Source organism: Phragmites australis, chromosome 6, assembly GCF_958298935.1.
Source record: "Phragmites australis chromosome 6, lpPhrAust1.1, whole genome shotgun sequence".
NCBI classification, from domain to species: Eukaryota; Viridiplantae; Streptophyta; class Magnoliopsida; order Poales; family Poaceae; genus Phragmites; species Phragmites australis.
This window is the reverse complement of record NC_084926.1, coordinates 5,506,372-5,524,377: the sequence shown is the minus strand read 5'-3', so window position 1 is coordinate 5,524,377 and position 18,006 is coordinate 5,506,372. Positions and strand designations below refer to the sequence as shown.

Genomic DNA, 18,006 nt, shown 5'->3' with positions numbered 1-18,006 from the left:
AGTGGGGAGACCTTTGGTGAAAATGTCGGCGTACTGAGATGTAGTCAGAACGTGGAGGACGCGGACAGCACCGATGGCGACCTTCTCGCGAACAAAGTGTAAATCGATCTCGACATGTTTGGTGCGCTGATGTTGCACCGGGTTCGTCGAGAGGTAGACGGCACTGACGTTGTCACAATAGATGATCGTAGCCCGAGCTGGAGGAGCATAAAGCTCATGGAGAAGCTGCCGGAGCCAACATGTCTCAGCCACTGCATTGGCGACAGCCCTGTACTCAGCCTCGGCACTGGAGCGAGAAACAGTAACCTGTCGCTTGGACGACCAAGATATGAGGTTATCTCCCATGAAGACAGCATAGCTTGAAGTAGACTTCCGAGTATCCGGACAACCGGCCCAGTCAGCATCGGAATAAGCCACCAAGTCATGAGCAGGAGACCGGTGAATGACCAAACCAAGCTCAAGAGTGCCGCGAACATAACGGAGGATCCGCTTCAGGGCAGCGAGATGAGGCTCCCGAGGATCATGCATGTGAAGACACACCTGCTGGACGGCATAAGCAATGTCGGGTCGAGTGAAGGTGAGGTACTGGAGAGCACCGGCCAAACTCCGATAGTCTGTAGGGTCGGCGACGGAAGCACTGGTTGTGGCAGAAAGCTTGGCGCTGGTATCGACCGGAGTGCTGCAAGGTTTGCAATCACTCATGCCAGCACGCTCAAGGATCTCCATACAGTACTGGCGCTGACTGAGGTGAAGACCGGAAGGCTGTCGAGTGACACTGATGCTGAGGAAATGCTGAAGAGTGCCAAGGTCCTTCATGGAGAACTCAGACTGAAGGGCTGAAATCGTCCACTGGAGTAGAGCGGCGGTGGATGCTGTCAAGATAATATCATCAACATAGAGAAGAAGATAGATGTAGTCATCCCCGCGGTGAAAAATGAACAATGAAGTGTCAGACTTGGCCTCATGGAACCCAATAGAAACAAGGAAACTGGCAAATCGGCTGTACCAAGCACGAGGGGCTTGTTTGAGACCATAGAGAGACTTGTTTAAGCGGCAGACCTTATCTGGATGACAGGAGTCAATGAAACCTGATGGCTGAGTACAGTAGACCACCTCATCAAGAGTGTCATGAAGGAAAGCATTCTTGACATCCAGTTGGTGAATAGGCCAATCACGGGAGACAGCAAGGCTGAGAATAGTGCGAACTGTGGCAGGTTTGACAACTGGACTGAATGTCTCATCAAAGTCAACACCAGGACGCTGAGTGAAGCCACGAAGCACCCATAGGGCCTTGTATCTGTCGAGGGAGCCATCGGACTTGAACTTGTGACGGAAAATCCACTTGCATGTGACAAGGTTGGTGCCGGGAGGTCGAGTTACAAGATCCCAAGTGTGGTTCGCCTGAAGTGCGGCAAACTCCTCCTCCATTGCAGCACGCCAATAGGGATCCGCCAAGGCCGCACGGTAAGTGCGTGGAACGGGCGACAAGGCGGTGGCATGAAGACTCTCCTTGACCTTGGCCTGCCGGATGCCATCTTTGCCACGTGTGACCATCGGATGTGAGTTCACGACGGGCACAATTGGAGACGCGCCAAGCACTGAAGGTGGCCGCTGTCCACCAGGGAGGCGTGTGCTGCGAGCACGCGTGGGAGCGCCCGTGGGGGGCAACGCCCAGGGGGCCGCACCAGCAGGGCCCGACAGCCCAGAAGACACGCCCGGCCCAGCGGGAGGTGTGTCGCACTCGGACCAGAAGACGGGCCGGGGCAGGCCGGCTTGGATGAGCCGGGCGGTGAGGGAGCCGGCCCGGCTGAAGTTGTTGTAGCGCCACTTGTGGGGCTGGCCGGCCCAGCAAGGATAGGCGGCCCAGCAGCTGGTGGAGCACCAGAGCCCGGCACGGCTGGACGTGCTACAGGGCTGGTGTCGAGGGCGCCGGTGCCGCGTACAGAGTGGCGTGATGAGGAGAGCCGGCCGATCGATGCCTGAGGTGCAGCAGAAAAATCCTCCAAAAATTCCAAGTCAGCAGCACAAGTTGCAATGGAAGTTAACTCAGTAAATGGAAAAGTGTGCTCATCAAAAACCACATGGCGCGAAATGATGACCCTGTTAGACACGGGGTCGAAGCAACGGTATCCTTTGTGCTCAAGGGGATAGCCAATGAAAACGCACCGAACGGAGCGAGGGGATAGTTTATGTGTGGCAGTGGTGGAGAGGTTGGGATAACAGGCGCATCCGAAAACACGAAGGTGGTCATAGGATGGGTGAGTGCCGTAGAGCGCAAAGTATGGTGTGTGCTGACTGAGAGTTTTTGTGGGATGGCGGTTGATGAGATGGCTGGCAGTGTGGAGAGCCTCAACCCAGAAAGAACCAGGGAGGCCGGCCTGAAAAAGGAGAGTGCGCATAATGTTGTTGAGGGAACGAAGCATGCGTTCGGCTTTGCCATTTTGAGGGGAGGTGTGCGGGCACGACATGCGCATGGTGACCCCCTTGGTGAGAAAGAAGATGCGAGCCGAGGAGTTGTCAAACTCACGGCCATTGTCACACTGGACACTGCAAATGGTGGTGGAGAATTGCGTCTGTACATATGCAAAGAAATTAGAGATGATGGTAAAAGTGTCGGACTTAAGAAGCAAAGGAAAAGTCCAAACATAATGCGAATAATCATCAAGGATAACAAGGTAGTATTTGTAGCTAGAGACGCTCACAACAGGAGAGGTCCACAAGTCACAATGTATCAACTCAAAAGCAGTAGTAGCTCTAGTGAAGGAACTAGTAAAAGGTAGACGAATGTGGCGACCGAGCTGACAAGCGTGACAGACGGCGGTGGAGACTCCATGGGGAATGACGGAGGCGTGAGCGAGACAGGCGAGAGCATCATGACCGAGGTGATCAAGCCGACGGTGCCAAAGAGTGGTGGAGGCGGTGAGGACCTGCGCAGGAATCGAGGCACAAAACGGGTAGAGGTCACCAGAGCTATTGCACCTGGCGATCACGGTCCGGGAGTGAAGATCCTTCACAGAGAAACCAAGGGGGTCAAACTCAATAGTACAGTTATTGTCAGAAACAAAGCGACGAACAGAAATGAGGTTCTTGATGATATGTGGAGAAACAAGAATATTATTGAGAGCAAAAGATTGGTTACTGGTATGTAAGTGAGTAGAGCCAACAGAAGGTGACTGGAAGAAGAGAACCATTGCCGACAATAATATTAGAGGGAGAATGGGCAGAAGGTGAATGATACCGGCATTCGAAGCCATGTGGGACGTAGCATCCGTGTCCATATACCAGTCATTTGCAGGGGAAGGCGGCTGTGTCAGGGAGACGGTGTTGAAGGCGTTCGCAAGAGTGTGTGGATCCCACACGGTCGGCGACGTCGTGCTGCTGGCGTTGCTCCAGTGTGCCGGTGATGGAGGTGGGCAGTAGTGCGCCGTGTTGGTGAAGCCACCGCCTTGGGCTGGCGAAGAGGCGACGGATGGCAGGCCGAGGAAGCCACCTGGTCCACCCGGTGGGCAGGCCAGAGCGGCGCCTGCGAACTGACCAGGTTGAGAGTTGCCTGGCCGGGGCCCAAGAACCCCGCGACCAACAGACCCGGGCCACATCTGAATTGTACCGGCCCAGGGATTATATGGGCTGGGCCAGGTAGCAGGTTGCGGGGCGGAATTGGCGCCCGAGTTGGCTTGCTAGCCGCCACCATTCCCGCGGCGCCGGCGATTATTCTTGGAACCACCCGAGGTGCGGCTGCCAGTGTTGTTGCCGCCATTCCCGCCGGATCCGGCTGGGCCGCCGGTGCCGCCAGGACCGTAGCCGGCGGCGTGAGCGGGAGTGGGGGCCGGGGCGACGCCACGACTAGCTCCGTTAGAGCCAGCGGCCAGGAACACTGAGGGAGAGCCGCCACTGTTGGGGCGCACGCCGCGAGTGATCTCCTCAAGGAGAAGTTGCGAGCGCGCCTCGACGAATGTCGGGAAGGGTTTCTGCATGGGTAGAATAGTTTGCAAATGACGAAATTTCTCGTTCAAACCTTTGAGCAAGGTGAGGACGAGGGTGCGGTCAGTGATGGGCTCGCTGAGATCAGCGAGACCGTCAACCATGGACTTGAGGCGGCGGCAGTAGTCCGTGACGGAGAGGTCGCCCTGAAGGAAGCAATGGAATTCCACCGAAAGGTTGAGGGCGCGCTGCTCACGGTTGCCCAAGAACTGGTGTTCAAGGCCACACCAAACGATCCGTGCGGTTGAGGAAGACGACATCACAATCTCGAGAAGTTCGGCGGAGATGGAGCCGTAGAGCCACGCGAGGACCACACAATCCATCCGAACCCAATCGGGACGATCCGGATTAGTGGCGTCCAACAGGACATGTTCCGCCAACGCGTACTTGCCGAGGATGACAAGAAAAAGACCACGCCACTTCGTATAGTTGGAAGTGTCGAGATCCAGAGTCACCGGGATCAAGGTCTTGATGTTAAGCACAGCCACGGCCTGCGCATGGAGGGCAACGGTGGCGTCATCGCCGAGATCGATCGGGACGACGTCGGGAGAATTGATCTGGGCGCCTGGCATGCGGAGCACATGCGCCGTAGGTGAAGACGTAGACGACGCAGGAGCGGTGAGGGAGGAGAAGACCACTCGAACCGCGTCGGCAGTTGCCGCGGCAACCGCATCGGCGAGTGCTGAGGACGAAGCGCTGGTAGAGTCGGCGGGGAGAAGAGCGGCACGAGCAGCCGCGCCAGCCGCAGTGGCGGCCGCGTCGAGGGCCGCTGCAGTCGCGGCGGCCGCGTCGGGAGAGGTCGTGGGGTGGCCATCGGGATCGGCCATGCCGAAACCAATGGCGAGAGAGCGGTAGCGGAAGTTAGGGAAGGAACAAAGCTGATACCATGAAAGCGTGATTGGGCTCAACGCAGTAATCTCATTGATCACGGAAAGCACATATTTATACACCAAACCCTTGCCATAACCACTCACTGATTTATAGAAGTAGGATCGGGTGATTAGGAGGGAATCTCGGTGATTACAACTGAAAGCCATGCAAGTCAAGTCTAACACATCCATCTGCTCTTGGACTGATTGCCCAGACGGCGTCGCATGCGTGGAAATGCGGCATTTTTTTACATAATGGAAATGCGGCATTTTTTCAGCACCCGGTGAGGTACTCGCGATCCGGCCGTGGACGTGAGATCCTGGATCCGGCTAGCTGCAACTGGTCGTGACGCGGTCGTATCGTATGGGTATATGTTTCACGCCCCGCGGAGAGGGCACTACCGGCACGCTTGCCGAACGCCACGCCGGCGACAAAGTTCACTGCGATATTCTTTCTTCTTCCGAAGCACAGCAGGTCCGCCGTCCGCAGTTCGTGTTTGATCGGTTTAGCTCGCCGTCTGTCGAGTCCCGCACGTAACGCGCATGAGCGTGGAATGTTTTGGATTTCCCCGTGCCCCAGCAGATGCGCATCGATAGGTAACCGACTCTGAGCATTGTCTGAACATGCTACTGGACCGTGGACGCACTTGTGTCGAGCTGCCGGTCCACTGCTTGCTGCGGGGTCAAGCCTGGCCACTGGCCTACTCGATTGGGTCAGCCTAGGAAAGGCGGAAAGCAACATGCCTTTCAACAGCCTAGTACATTTGCCTCCGGTATGTATTCTGACGAAGAACACGGTGCCCCTAACTTTATTTGCTTGTGCTTTTGTGTGATGCTCACTGTTGCTGCCCAAGTTGCTGACGCCATATAGATCCCATCTAGTGACGTCCATGCAGAGAGATATTGGTCGTGGATCGACCGGGGCCGGGTGTGACGTGTGTGCCGTTACGTTTCAGGCCCGTGGCGGAGGAAATCGACGCTAGCAGAACTTTTTCGACGTGTCGGCAGCAAACTGGGCGATCGACTTCTCTCATTCTGATCGAAGACCCCAGTTGAATTAGAACCCACGTGGTATTTAGCACGTAATTAGCTCGTGAACTAAGTCTGCCACACTGTGTCTAGTCTCATCCAAGAACGTAAGTAGCGAGCTAGAGCTAGCATGGGATTTTCACAAAGCCTTTTAAGCTGCTATATATTCCCATGCAGATCAGTCGCCATTTTCACAAGTTAACTACTTCAGCAGTCTTAATTAAGTTTGGCTTTTCCGAGCCGGCAGATCGAGATTGTAGCTAGCAGCAGGAGCAGTTCATAGATGGCCATGATGATCATGTTCGTTCTGCCATTGATGATGGCGGCAGTGTTGATGCTGTTGGTGGCGTCGGGATCGGCGCGGCGTCTCGAAGGCGATATGGACCGGCAGGGACACCACCTTCCCCATCGACCGTCCTATCATACATTTTGTCAAACAATTGTATCCGTAGATGCAAGACCTATAACGGAAACACTACTACAAAATCTTTCATTACTGTAGGCTCCAAAACTCTCTTCACTGTTGGAGCAGAGGATCAGCAGTGAAAAATATTTTCACTACCGACTGAAGACTCTAACCAGCAATGTTTAGCCTCTCCGGTCTCCCTCCCCTCTCCACCATGTCCTCCCTCTCTCTATCCTCCATGTCCTCCCTCTCTATGTCCCCCCCCTCTCTCCTCGATCTCTCCGGCTCTCTCTCTCTCAATATATACATACAATGAGACATATTTAATGTGAATCAATAATAAATGCATATTTATTAATATATAGTAATTCATGTCATACAATGAAGGTGCTGGGCATATACAAACATATATATACATAATAGTTCTCACAGGTCACTCCCGAAAAGTCGGTCGAGTTAAGCCAGTCCAGTATCCCTCTACCCCTCCCGCGATGAGAACCATGTCTCCGCACGGACGGCTGATAGCATGTGTACGTCTAGAGACCACAGAGGGCCAATGGTGGTAGAGTGAAGGACCCAGCCATGCCTGATCGACCGCAGCGTCGCCTATGTTCTAGGCTCACCGCCGTGTCAAAAACATCGAAGTCAGACGCCTGAACGCCACTATAGTTTGAGCCTTCGACCTCCTCCGCAGTGCATTGACGGGTCATCTTCTTGTGCTCATTCATAGCACACCGACGGGCCAGCCTCTCACCATTCTCCTCCTGGGCACGCTTACGGGACGTTGCTTCTTACTCCTCCGTAGCGCACTGTTAATGGGCCAGCCCCTCATCCTTCTCCTCCTGGGCACGCTTACTGAACACTGCTTCTTGCTCCTTTGCAGCGCACATTTGACGGGCCAGCCTCTCATCCTTCTCCTCCTCCTGGGCATACTTACGGACCGCTGCTTCTTGCTCCTCTTTTGCATCATCGTTAGAAGGCCATTTTGTCGAAGAGTTGTCCGATGGTACCAACTTTGAAAGCTGATCAAAAACCGCAATCACTACGTGAAAAACAAACAAAAGAGACACGAAATGAGTGATGGGTCCTAACATGATCCATTGCTAATGATAAAAATGACAGGTCATAGTTGTGACCCGTCACTTATGACTTATCATAAGTGATTGGTCATCATAGAACAGTCATAAGTGATGTGTCATAGTTGTGACCCATCACCTATTACGACTCATAAGTGACAGGTCATCATAGCTAGTCATTGATGATAAGTCACAACTTGACCCGTCACCAATGATTAACTCATCAGTGACGGGTCATCCTAGCTAGTTATTAGTGACATGTCAAGTTGTGGCCCGTCATCAATGACTTGATCAATACATATAGCTATCATTTCATTTATTGTATGTATATATATACCCCTAAGTATTCATACATATACTTAGGTTTATATAGAGACATATACACAACATTTTTCTCTATGCAAAAGTGCATGTACATATACTCATATATATGTATAGTAGGCAAAAAAAAATTCTCTTATTTTTTCTCATCCTAGCAGCACTAGAATAGGATTTATTGTACAATTTTGCTTAAGTTTGATGTAAGAGGTGGCGGCTATGGACACAAACGCATGTTCCGAAAACGATGTAGAAACTTTCGGAGGCGAGAACTCAATCTTCCAAGCTATTTTTGGCCTAAAAAATTCTCTAAACCCAATAAAGTCAGAGAGGAACGTATGTAACTTTTTCTTAGATGTCCGTAAAGTCAAAAAAATATCAAAATCGGAGTCCGTATGCAAAAGTTATGCCATTTTTACTAAAAGCACTCCCGGTCACCTATTTTATTTGTCAAAATAAAAATCAGTCATTGGCGACGGGTCGTAATAGTGACCCGTCACCAATGACCTTCGGTAAAAAAGTTAAAAGGATAACATCTCCGGCTTCCTTCAGAACGCACACGAAGGTGAGGTGGTCAGGGCGCTACGCGCGCGAGGCTAAGTCGCGGGTTCGATTCCGTTGGAACGCAAAGTATTAAAACAATGTGAAAAATCATCTATGGCACGTGGCGAGTGGTGATGACCCTACGTTGAGATGGCTCGGGTGAAAAAAAAATATTTTTATTTTTTTGTGTCAAAAAATGGGGAAAACGTTCGTAAGTCATAAGTGACGGATCACAACTATGACCCATCACTTATGACTTATAATAAGTGACATGTTATAGTTATGACCCGTCACTTATGACCTTAATAAGTGACAGGTCAAATTGTGATCCATCACCAATGATCTCGTTGGTGACAGGTCCCTACTCATCACTTATGACCAGTTATCAGTGACGTGTTCGGGGGTACCCGTCACCTATTACGATTATGACCCGTCACTTTTGAGTTTTTTTCACGTAGTGAGCAGGATCCTCCGGATCAAGTGCACTAACAACAAGTGCACTTCTACCATGGCTTCTTTGAGGTGATAGTTGGGGTGGTGGACTTCTTCTAGGAGATGGTTGAGGAGAGGGAGATCTTTGTGGCTACGACAGCTCGGGGTGTCATGGAGAGTAAAGATTTTCGGTATTTGTCCTTGGTGGAAATACTATGTAGGCCTTTTCTCATGCGATGAATGCGCACTCATTCTCTCCTATAGTATTCGCTCGCTCCTCTGCAGGGTAGTCCACCTTAACATGACGGTACTGGTCAACTACCTCATCTACTTCGACCATGGCGTAGCCCTTCGGTATCGGATGTCCATAAAAATGTTCATAGGAGCCGTAGGGATAAGCCACGCCGGAAGCCACTTGATGGTAATGTTTCTAGCACCAATGTGTAGTTCACACGATGTCCGTACTGTGATGAGTTCCACGGGATAAGTGATGGGGTCATCTCCCGGAACTCCCGTGGACGCATAGCTACTCTGATGATCAACGAGGCTGGAGCGCGCAACATTAGGAGACGCTAGCGGTTGTTTCTGTTCGCTAACAATGGCACCCGGTTGACGCATAAGGGCTTGCTATACTTCTTGTGCTATCTTTTCCTATATATATTCCCTCTCCTTTTGTAGCTCTTGTTCAAACATTTTTGTCACCCTAGCTTGTTGTGCCTCTCGTTCTGCATCTCGCTCTGCTTGGGATCTCTTTTGACTCTTGTAATTGTCTATGTCGTCGGGGAATCTACATTTTCAACCAATCACCACAATGTCTTGTGTGCGACCACAATGCACCTTGTTTTCTAGTGCCAAGGTGAGCTCGTCCCTATCCATGTCTGGCTTAAAAGAGACTTGTGCAGAATGCTCGTGGGCTTCCTCATATTTTTTGCCAAGAGTTTGCCTCACTTCCTAGTATTTGGAGGTCGTAAAGCATAAGCTTTCACTAGACGAGTAAGAAACACCCCTCCCAAGAAGGAAGCGCGTCGATCGTTTGCTCTAGCCCTCTGTCTCAAGCATGACACCTCTCACTCGCAGTTCATCTAGCTGTTGTTGCCACTTCCATTCTTTCCTCACGTACCCATGACTGCCAACTTTGTGGGGGTAGGGGTTCTTCTTCGAGTTTGCTTTGTTCACCTCACTCAACCTCCGTGCTTCTTTCGATAACTTGTACTCCGCAAAGGCTTACTAATAATCTTCCAGTTGCGGCCATTTGCTTAAATCTGGCGTTGTACCTTTTTGCACATAGGTTCTGTTCAGTGTACCTGTCGGTGACATGGGAACCAGGGTCCCTGAGTCCCGAGGCCAGGACAGCAGAATGCCACGTGGCGCCTTCCCTCGGGGACCATCTCCCCGAGGGCTGAGAGGAGCCAGTTCCGAGAGAGGTGCTCGGGGCCATGAACAGTGGTTCCTGAGTACCCAGAGTTCCCCGAGGACCCGAGAAGAGTCAGTTCCGGGAGGGGTGCTCGGGGCCATGAACAGTGGTCCCCGAGTACCTAGAGTTCCCCCAGGACCCGAGAAGAGCCAGTTCCGGAAGGGGTGCTCAGGGCTATGAGAAGAGACAAATCCGGGAGAGGGTGCCCGGGGCCATGAACAGTTGGTCCCCGAGTACCCAGAGTTCCCCGAGGACCTGAGAAGTCCCTTGCCGGTGGACCCCACAAAGGCTCCACGGTGAGGTGTCAATCGGTGGGAGGCTCGATGCTGCATTTAAGAGGAAGCATGGCCTGTCACTTCCAACCACTCCCCGCCCCCACGCCTGTCATACTGAGTACGTCAGTCCCTGCCACCGCCTGGCAGGAGGCGTGGGGACATTTAATACGATGGGTCCAATCGCATGTCACCCTGCTAGGCCCATAAAGGAAACAGCTTGGAAATATCGTCGCTGGGCTCAAGGCGTATCGCCTGCCACCCTGCCGTGTCAGATCTGCTCTGACCGAACGAGCATGCGGGGATGTTCGGCGGTTGCCCGGTGGGCCCCCCTGCACCTGCTAAAGTTGGGCGTAATGGGCGACGGGACCGGGCGAAGGGCGTATTTTCAACCCCTGTAATATCAAACTGTAGACCCATAATGGTTGCTTTCCATTTATGACGTACGGGAACTCGTGCCCGCGTTCTGGGCACGCCAAGCCTCCCCCGGCAGGATAAAAGGGGGGGGGAGCACTTCGAAGAGAGGAGGGCTGAGAGAAGTCGAGCTTGAGCAAGCTTGAGCAAGTTCAAAGAAGTCCAGGCCGGGTAGAAGCTCAGAGTAACCGGCGCTTGAAGACCGAAGCTCAAGACTTAGACAAAAAACCTTGTAACACAGAGATCCAGAGAAAGACATTCCAAGAGCATTAATACCACATCAGACACACAGGAGTAGGGTATTACGCTCCGTGCGATCCGAACCTGTCTAAAATCCCTTGAGCATTTACTCTTACTATCCAACGATCATCTGTCCTGCCTAGATCTCATATATTCGTATTAAATCCGCGTACGAGGTAGATCCAGAATCAGCCCCCCGGCCGAATCTCAAAGGGGGTCCCTCAGGATCCCCGCTTGCGGTGTTCATCCACCGATAGTACCCTTCCAATTCTTAAATGAAAGGCCCATAATAATTAGTGCCTTACGCTTAACTATATCCATATCTATCTCTATAGGGAACTCGAACCTCTCTAATATTTTGTGCCACAGGATATCACTCTTGATTGAATCAGGAATCACGTGCATATCACCTTGTTCGCCAATCTATAATATATAGTTGATGGACATGTGATCCTTAATAGCTATCCCATAAACTGACTTGTATGGCCCCAGATCTCTTTCTGGTGCAGTTGGCTCCCCCTGCTATTGAGATCTCTGTGATCACAAATCGTCCTGTAGACATCTTTGGACCTCGGACACGATGCTGCTCCTAAGATTGCTCATTGTCGTGACCTTCAGGAGCATCAGGCATCTGCACATAGGCGAAAAAATATTAAGAACCTATATGATAATATGTTGAATAGATGCATTCTTCTACTTATAAATTACCTCATCATCTTTACAGGTGTCTGTTTGGTCCAGATTGAGGTAGTGGCTTGGACTATCTTCTTTAATGTTTGATAGCGGCATTATAACTCCTTCTGTCACCTGGGCTGGATCGGTGGTTGGAGGTGACATCCCTTTCTGGAAATTCTACATACGACGATGACGAGCGGTTGAGTATTTTACATACAGAGAGCTGAGAAAGGAGAAAGATAGAGATAGAGCCGACGATAGAGGGAGAGAGGCTGTCGAAAGAGAAATAACTATGAAGGAGTCGATAGATAGAATGCATACACATACAATATTATAATTGAGTACATTATGACTGCATTTAACAAAAGGAATCACTTCTTACGTAGTAAAATAGGCACAAATATGCACAAAGGCACTGACAAGTGACACATTAATCTTACAAGTCACATTATCTTACATAGAAAAATAATGATTACAACAAGAACTAGGATTACAACATATTTACACGTGAAATCAAATTTCTTCTTATTTTGAAAGGTAGCCAATTTTAGCTCAGCCTGGATGTCTTGACTATTGTATGCTGCAACAACTTCCTATTTGGACTTGTGTAATAACCATACCAGTCGAGCTTTGCATTCATATGTATAGTCTCCAATTTCATCATTTTCAAAAAGAAAAACAAGTATAAAAATAGTGCAATTTTTAATACAACACATAAGTAAAAAAGAAATATATCCTCAATGTACAGCAAGAACTAGAGAGTAGATGTATAAAAATGCTCTTAGAAAATGAATAGCAATTGGCTATAGGACAATCAATGTCCTGCCCCCTAATTGTTCTATTGAGTAAATTAATAAATGGACAATTTACAAAGTTCTTATCTAGTTATTATAACCTGGACAAAATTCTCAAAAATCACACAATATCATCATGGACAGTGCTGCTGTACCAAATCAGAGAGCACAAATTTTGAAAAGGACAAGCAATTTCCTACCGAGACAGAAATAGAGACTAAATAGCAGCATGAATCAACTTCCTTATCCAGAATCTCATATGCTAATCAATCTCTGAACTTACAATAGCACACCATCCAGGGATGAAATTATAATAGGTAGCCCACTGCAGAGACAATATAAAAAATATGTCTCGGTATACAAGTACAGATCAAAAAAAACCATGAACAAGTCTCACTAGGGGCTACAACAAATATCAGACAACTAGAGAATCACATGTCTAAACTATTGTACTCAGTAAATTATCCAGTCTCAGTGTATCAATTCATCATTGAGCAAAGGGAATATGTATCAGTACTGTCCAAAACAAAAGAAGGGAAATACTCACAAGCATCATTTGAGCACACAAAATGACCAAGACAACATCTGTTCTTTTCATTTGAACACATAAAAAAACCGAGGCAACATATATATTCTTATCATTTGAACTCACAAAAGGACCATAAGCAACATCTGTTCTTATCATTTGCGCAGACAATAGGACCACAAATAGCATCTGTTCTTATCATTTGAACACACAAAAGGATCGATACAACATATCTGTTCTTATCATTTGAACACATAAAAGGACCAATGCAACATATCTATTCTTATAATTTGAATACATAAAAGGACTACAAGCAGCATCTGTTCTTATCATTTTTAACACATAAAAGGACCAGCACACAAGCATATGTTCTTATCATTTGAACACACAAGCAATCGGCAATGAATCAGTACGAACTTGCGCTGAAACCCTAGGAATTGAAGGGGAGAAGGAGACAGAGGGGGAGCCAAGACACCTACCACAACGTTGGGGTGGTTGTCCACGACGACGACAACGATGGACTAGGGTGCAGAGCATGGCAGCGCGAGCTCCTCAGCGTCGGGGTGCTCGTCGGGGTCGAGGCGATGGGCTCCTCGACGTCGAGGTGGTGGACATCGGCGACAGCAGCAGTGGACGATGGTATAGTGCATGATAGCACGGGCTCCTCAGTGTCAGGGAGGAGGTATCAAACTCCTCAACGTCGGGGTGGAGGTCCTCGGTGACAGGTAGATGACGGTGCAGGGCATGATTTTGTAGGCTCCTCTGCATCAGGAGGCAATTCGACGAAGGGCACAAGCTAGGAAGGGGAAAAAATTCTAAATGTCGGAGGGTACAGGCGTCGAGCACTTTTATAGGGGAGGACTTTCACTACCGGCTAAAGATGAACACTTGCAGTGAAAGGGGATCTTCACTTCTAGCTCAATAGGACAACTGGCAGTGAAACATATTTCACTGTCGGCCCAAGAAGTCCACTGACAGTGAAATAAGTCTGTCTTAATGATTCACCCTTTATTATGATCACGATGTACACATGGATGTTCATCGGTGTCTTCCATGGGACCTAGGTCGACGTCTCCGAAAGGAGGTAGCATGTCGAATTGATTGTAATCTTCCTCGTCAACGATATTCTCCATTCCGACAATCCTTTTTTTTCCTTGAAGAACCACGTGGCGCTCCTCCTTGTTAGCCAGGTCCGATGAGTTTTTTTTGGCGTCATCCCTAGAAATTTTCTTCATTATTCAACCCCTACATGCATGATATACATATAGCGATAACTTATCAAAATTAAGCAGCATATTAACCCTCAGGATCAAACTCATGATACTCAGCGATGTCGTTCTCTAAAGAGCGATAAAGTGCATCAAAATGAGAATGAATGAAATGTCATAAGATGTGATCCAAACGACATGAAATATGGTAGAGATGTAGTGCATAAGGTTATGAATGCAGTAGAGGAAGAATCACATGAATTGGAGTTCATTTGCCCACTTAATTAACCAAATTACATGCTTGCTATTTTTAAATCCAAAATTATATGAGGTAGTTCAAACAAACTCACATGAGGGAAGTACTCAATATGGCAAAAGGTATTTTTAATGTGTAAGGTACATAGAGAAGACCTAAAAAATTAGTTTCATATTTTATGATTTTTATTAATTTATGTAGAAATTAATCAAGTTTAAAAGGCTCAATCAAGATTAACAAAGAATTAGTGCTAAACAAGCATTTCATGCTTGAAATATATTTTCCTATACAGAGCATGACAAAATAAGATTAAACAAGTTGGATCAACTAATTTTGGATATTTCAAGATTTAATTATAGATTAACAAGTTACAACATATCTAATGAAGTAGAGGTATTTCAGTGGATATTTCATGCATGCATGTATTTTTATCATGTAGATCATGTCAAAACCTAAATAACAAACTTGGTTTAATATTTTTCTGAGCTCTAGATATTTTTCTACAAATTATATATTATTTCAGCCGATTTATCAATACAACTAATATTCCTTTCGACATTTTCTGGATTTTCTAACTTTGAGTAGTTGCCGGTAATGAATGGCGGCGGAGCTTGGCCAAGGAGGAGTACCAAAATGCTCAACGCACTATGGCAAACTCGTTTGAGGGATCGGCGGCGGCATGTATGGCAGCAAGCACTGCCGGCAGCGACCATGGTGAGCGACGGAGCTAGGCTGACGGGGTGGCACGCTACAGAGGGAGAGAGTGGAAGGGAAGGGAGCGGCGTGGTTCCCTGGATCGCGTTCGGCTCGAGCAGAGGCGGCTCACAGCCCAAAGTTCATCAGTGAGGTGAGCGAGCTTGTGATGGTGGTCGGCGGAGCACTAGACCGATGACGGGCTACGATCAAACTAGCGTGCGTAAAAGATTGGGTATGGCACTGTGAAGCTCACCGAGCAATAGAATTGGACGGAGAGGGCTCAGAACCGGTGATGCGTCCATGAGAGCGACGAAGGTCGTCGGGGACGATGCTGTGCTCGGGCTTGGGGGAGTGTCACTGTTTTCTAATGTACACATCACTGCTGGCTCATCTCACCAGCCGACACTGATGTCCAGCTATCACTGCCGATCGGTGGCTTAAGCCGACAGTGATGAGTTGGCTGGATATCACTGCCGGCTCAAGCCATCGGTCGGCTGTGATTCCCCTTATCACTGCAGGTTCATAAGCCATGATAGCTATTTCTTCCTGCACGGCTTACGAACCGTAGTGCAGCCTCATCACTACCGGCGCGTAAGGAAATAGTAGTGATGAGCCGATATATAAGTCCGATTCTATAGTAGTGAAACAACCCACCATGCCAGCACCCTTGACTGAAAGGTAGACACCAAACATGCATGGTGCACCAATAATAGATGGATGAATACATATAATGTACTAGGTTTGGCTTGTGGTATTTTCTCGGTGTGATAATCGATCCATATATAGAACGACGATGTCATTAGTCTGAAGCTTATGTTTGGCCTGCTTCATTATTGTTGACTATGATGAATTGTACCTTTTTTAATAGAGTGATTGGCTTGTGTGTAATTTTGGACCTCCATGTATGTTGCTCAGCATTTTGGCATATTTGTATACCTGATCTATCGTGTATGTGAATGAATAGGTTTGGTGGATAATGGAAGTACGAGTAACTGTGAAACGGAGCCCTAATGAGATAATACTATGATCCCCTCTCAAACAAAAGAAATGGATATTACAAAGAAGATTGATAATGATTAATTGACAGTATATATTCAAGCGAGTGGGTTTGCTAATTTTTAATATTCTGAAAATTTCTCATCTTAGTCACCTGAAATTGCATAGTTTCCTATAGTATGTAGCGTCCAATTTTAGCTAAGCTTACTGTAGTTTTTTTTTTTCTACACACAGAACAACATGGTGTGTTGTGGGATATCGATTTAACGAATAAAAAGTAACTGAAAAATAATAAAATTTTAGTTACTTCAGATTAGACACCTCACAACAATAAGAACCAGGAGTTCAGTTAGCCACCAAATGTGCACTTAGTGCTCCACCATTCAGCAGCCAAAGTAAGCGTGGCATTCTTAGCTAATTGCGATCTTAACGATTTCATTTTATTTCCTGCTTTCATGCAAAAGAGAGACGAGCAGTGTATCACATCTAAACATTTCACGGTAGGCCACTAGGCCAGTAGCATTACTCGGTCCTGGTCGTGACAATTAGTGTATGTATGTTCTCATCCAAAGTCCAGGATCCCCCCTGTGAATGATCCAATGGTCCTTGTTTGGGAGCATGGGCATACAAAATTACCGAGGGTCTTCTCTAATGGAGTCTCTGACTATGTGACTGTGAATGTGGGACTAACTGTGACTGATCGAGACCTTTTATCTTTGGAAGACTGACTGTCAGACTTTGACTTGAACAGGGATTTTTGACTGAGCTAGTTACGTACAAATGCTTGGTGTCTTCATCAGACAGCTGACCTCATAAATTAGTAAATCGCAAATGTTACTAAACCGAATGCATGGCGTTGCCTCAGTTCTGCAACTTGCTAATTTTGAGGGCTAGCGTTAGAAAAATGTTTAACGTGGGCTAGTATATAGACGTATATTTAGAAAAACTATGTTTCGAGAGCCATCATAAGCTCACGAATCGAATTCCAGGGTTCTCACTGTTTGGAGGGCCAGCATCATGGGTCCTCACTCCTCACAAGTCACAAATGGAGTCTCTATTTCCGTGATTGTAAATGGCTGATGTGTGACTGACTGATAGACTTTGAGTTGAACAGGGAACTATGAAGGGGCTAGTCACGAACAAACATTTCATGTCTGTCATCAGGATGCTGACCTCATAAAAAAAGGGGTAAAGATAAATATATCTAACTATCTAAGGTCAACTCCAACAGATACTCTAAATTTTCATCCTCAAAAACACTATTACAGCATTTCCTATCACTATTACAGCCTCCCCCATTCCATTCATCTCCAGCAGAACCCTTATATCTGGATCTCTATTTTCTCTTTCATGTTTTTTAATGTTTTATTGGTAACCGCCATAACCGCCGGTGCTGGATTCTTTTTTTTAATTTTCAGGGTCATGTTACGCAAATAAATGGTACGTCGAAAATTTGTGCAGACATTCATTAGGTTTTATAATTCGTGAAATTAGGTATGATATTTTGACAGGCTTGTTGCGGAAGACAACGTGGCTTGCAGGGGAAGGTGTTGGAGTAGTGGCTTCTCGTGGAAGGGAGGGTGCTTGCTTCCCCTAGAAGATTGTTCGAGGCACTATAAGAAGGAGGCAGGAGGATGGTTGCAAATGCAAGGTAGCTAAATGGATCCTCGGCAAGCTTGGAAGGAATACTTGAGGGAGTTGTGTTTCCCGTCCAACGACTCGTCCGATGAAGAAGATGATTTGTTCATGGAGGGTATGAGAGCTTGGCAAGCCGACCTGGAGGAATCAAAGAGGCGACCATGGGGGGGGGGGCTCAGTCCCAGGTCGAAAGCGTATCAACCGCTATCGACACGAGGGCCAT

The 18,006-nt window shown here is 48.0% G+C and overlaps 1 protein-coding gene across 1 annotated transcript; it reads right to left on the bottom strand.

Moving 5' to 3' along the window:
• Positions 1 to 3,677: 3,677 nt before the first annotated feature.
• On the bottom strand, positions 3,678 to 4,808 carry LOC133920806 (uncharacterized). The gene has a single exon (XM_062365378.1). It carries the CDS (start codon positions 4,806 to 4,808, stop codon positions 3,678 to 3,680), a length of 1,131 nt encoding a protein of 376 aa, XP_062221362.1.
• Positions 4,809 to 18,006: the final 13,198 nt, after the last annotated feature.